The 2442-nt window shown below is 30.4% G+C and overlaps 1 protein-coding gene across 1 annotated transcript; it reads left to right on the top strand.

Moving 5' to 3' along the window:
* The first annotated feature begins 201 nt into the window (after window positions 1–201).
* On the top strand, window positions 202–1689 carry LOC106682665 (nucleoporin SEH1). The gene has a single exon (XM_014423654.3). The coding sequence runs from the start codon at window positions 300–302 to the stop codon at window positions 1491–1493; it is 1194 nt and encodes a 397-aa protein (XP_014279140.1). The 5' UTR covers window positions 202–299; the 3' UTR covers window positions 1494–1689.
* Window positions 1690–2442: the final 753 nt, after the last annotated feature.

The raw sequence follows: 2442 nt of genomic DNA on the forward strand, positions 1-2442 counted from the left end.
AATGATAACATAAATTTCCAAGAAACAATAAATTTATGACTAACAAAATGGCTTAGTTGAACTAAATAGCATTACTCTTTAATTTTAATTATTTTTTATTTTAATTTTATTTACACTACATTTTAACAACGAAAAAATGGAAGCTATATCATATTTTATTAATTTACCGAAGTTAGGCAAGTAATTAACTTTTTTTTAACAAAGTAATCAGTTTAGTTATTCTGTTGGTAACATTGTCAATGCTTAACTGCAAAAAAACAAAACATTTTTGTTGATGGTAGTATCATCCTATTTTCAAAATGGATCTAGAATCCTCTTACATTCAAGCTATTTCATCTAAAGACAAAGTAACTATTTATGATATTTCTTTTAATCATTATGGTAAAAGAATGGCTGTGTGCTCTAGTGATCAACTTATTACTGTCTGGGATCAAGTCAATGATTCAAAAGAGTGGAAGAAAACAGCAGAATGGAAACCCCATGAATTCTCACCATTGAAAATAACATGGGTTCATCCTGAATTTGGGCATGCCCTGGCCACTTGTTCTGTTGACAGGTATGTTGCGATCTGGGAAGAAATACAGGATGATAATAATAGCAAAATTGAGCAGGTCTGGGTACAGAGAGCAAGCCTTTTGGGATCTACTACATTTATTACAGACATTAAATTTGCACCAAAGACTGTGGGTTTATTACTAGCAATATGCTCCTCTGATGGTTTTATCAGAATTTTTAAGAGCCTTGATATATTAGATTTATCTAGGTGGAGTCTTCAACAAGAAGTTTGCTATAGACATCGAGTTAGTTGTATCGCTTGGAATCCTAATGGTGTAAATAATGGGTATTCTTGCAAATACTTTAAGATTGATAACGTTCATAGTTCAGATAGATTAAGGAAAGATGCTGGGAGTTTGTACTCATTGTATCCGAGTGTAATAAATGAACCGAATGCTTATATAGTTCTATCTCAGGATCCAATGCTTGTTGTAGGATTTGATAATGAGGATTGTCAAACTGAAGATAAAATTAAAATATTGCTGTATGCTTCACGATACCAACGATGGAACAAAACAGAATTTTCCATTAAAGATAAATATCTGTCTGAAATTACTGATCCCATCCGTGATTTGGCATTTTCTGTCCGTCTTGGTAGGACATACGATCTCCTGGCAGTTGCTACCAAAGACATTAAAATTTATGCTTTATACCAATTGTTCAATCAATCACATTTATCATTCCGATTTCAGATTTGTCTCATAAATAGTTTTCAATGCCATAACTCTTCAATTTTGAGAATAAACTGGAATCCTCTTGGAAATATTTTGATTTCTTCTGGTGATGATGGCTATGTTAAGGTGTGGAAACAATATCAAGTGCTTAGTGAGAAAAAAGAAGAAAAGCCTTTAAGACAGAAAACCAGTTTTCAAATGAAGAATCTGCAGTATTGTTGGAAATCTGTAAGAATAATAAAAATATCAGGCTTACAATCCTGAATTTAGTAAGAAAAATATTTATTGAAGTATTTAAAATTGTATATTTAGAAGGGTTTTTTTTTTGTAACAGTATGTTGTATACTTTAGTATGCATTCTTTAATGCTTATTGCCTCATATTTAAGTTGTAATTTGTATTGTGTAATACTACTAAAAGTGAAAAGTTATATTTTGTAATTAAAAAATGTTTAAGCTGAATTATTTAATTAATTTAATATATATTAGAGAATCTGTGTTATTAACCCGGCAGGAGTGTCCAACATTTTTGTCCCCTAAGAGGTGTCATGTGAGCATTTACCTCATGGTTAATGATTTATTCTATTTTCTTATGTAATTGAAAGTGATGATAACAAAAATTTTTTAGATTACTTTCAATACAATTTGAAATAGAAATTGTAAATTGTAGCTTTTTCATCAAGGGCTGAAGAATCCAGGTTTTGTAAAAGATCTAAGATCTTCTTGCCTCAGTTCATGATTTAAAATAAGAAATGCAAGAGGTTTCAGGTTTCCAAAATGTTCAAATGAGAAAAAAAATAAGTCACGTTAGCAGTTTACTGGTGAGAGAAATACTCGTTCTTTCCGTAGCAAGGAGGCCAGAGCAAAACTGCATTGAATATAGGTGAAGAAGTAAAAAAGGGAGTAAATTAAGCAAGCAGCAATAACAACATCGAAAGGTTACTTGGAAAGTTGACAAAAGAATAAACCAAACATATGAAATGCTAGGAAAATATAGACATTTATTTCCCAATATGAGCAAAACACTCAAGACCTCCCGGATTAATATCTCAATGGATTTCATAATATTTCCAATAAAAAATCAAAAATTATTAAGAAGATTTGTTTCGCAGTCAAATGACTTTATGACTTATGAATTTTATAAAAATACCTTCCCCATATATATTTTTGAACAATAGTTATCGTCTTATTGTGGTTTTTATTAATTTTTACATA

Source organism: Halyomorpha halys, unplaced genomic scaffold (genome assembly GCF_000696795.3).
Source record: "Halyomorpha halys isolate HHAL.00 unplaced genomic scaffold, Hhal_1.1 Scaffold434.1, whole genome shotgun sequence".
NCBI lineage: Eukaryota > Metazoa > Arthropoda > Insecta > Hemiptera > Pentatomidae > Halyomorpha > Halyomorpha halys.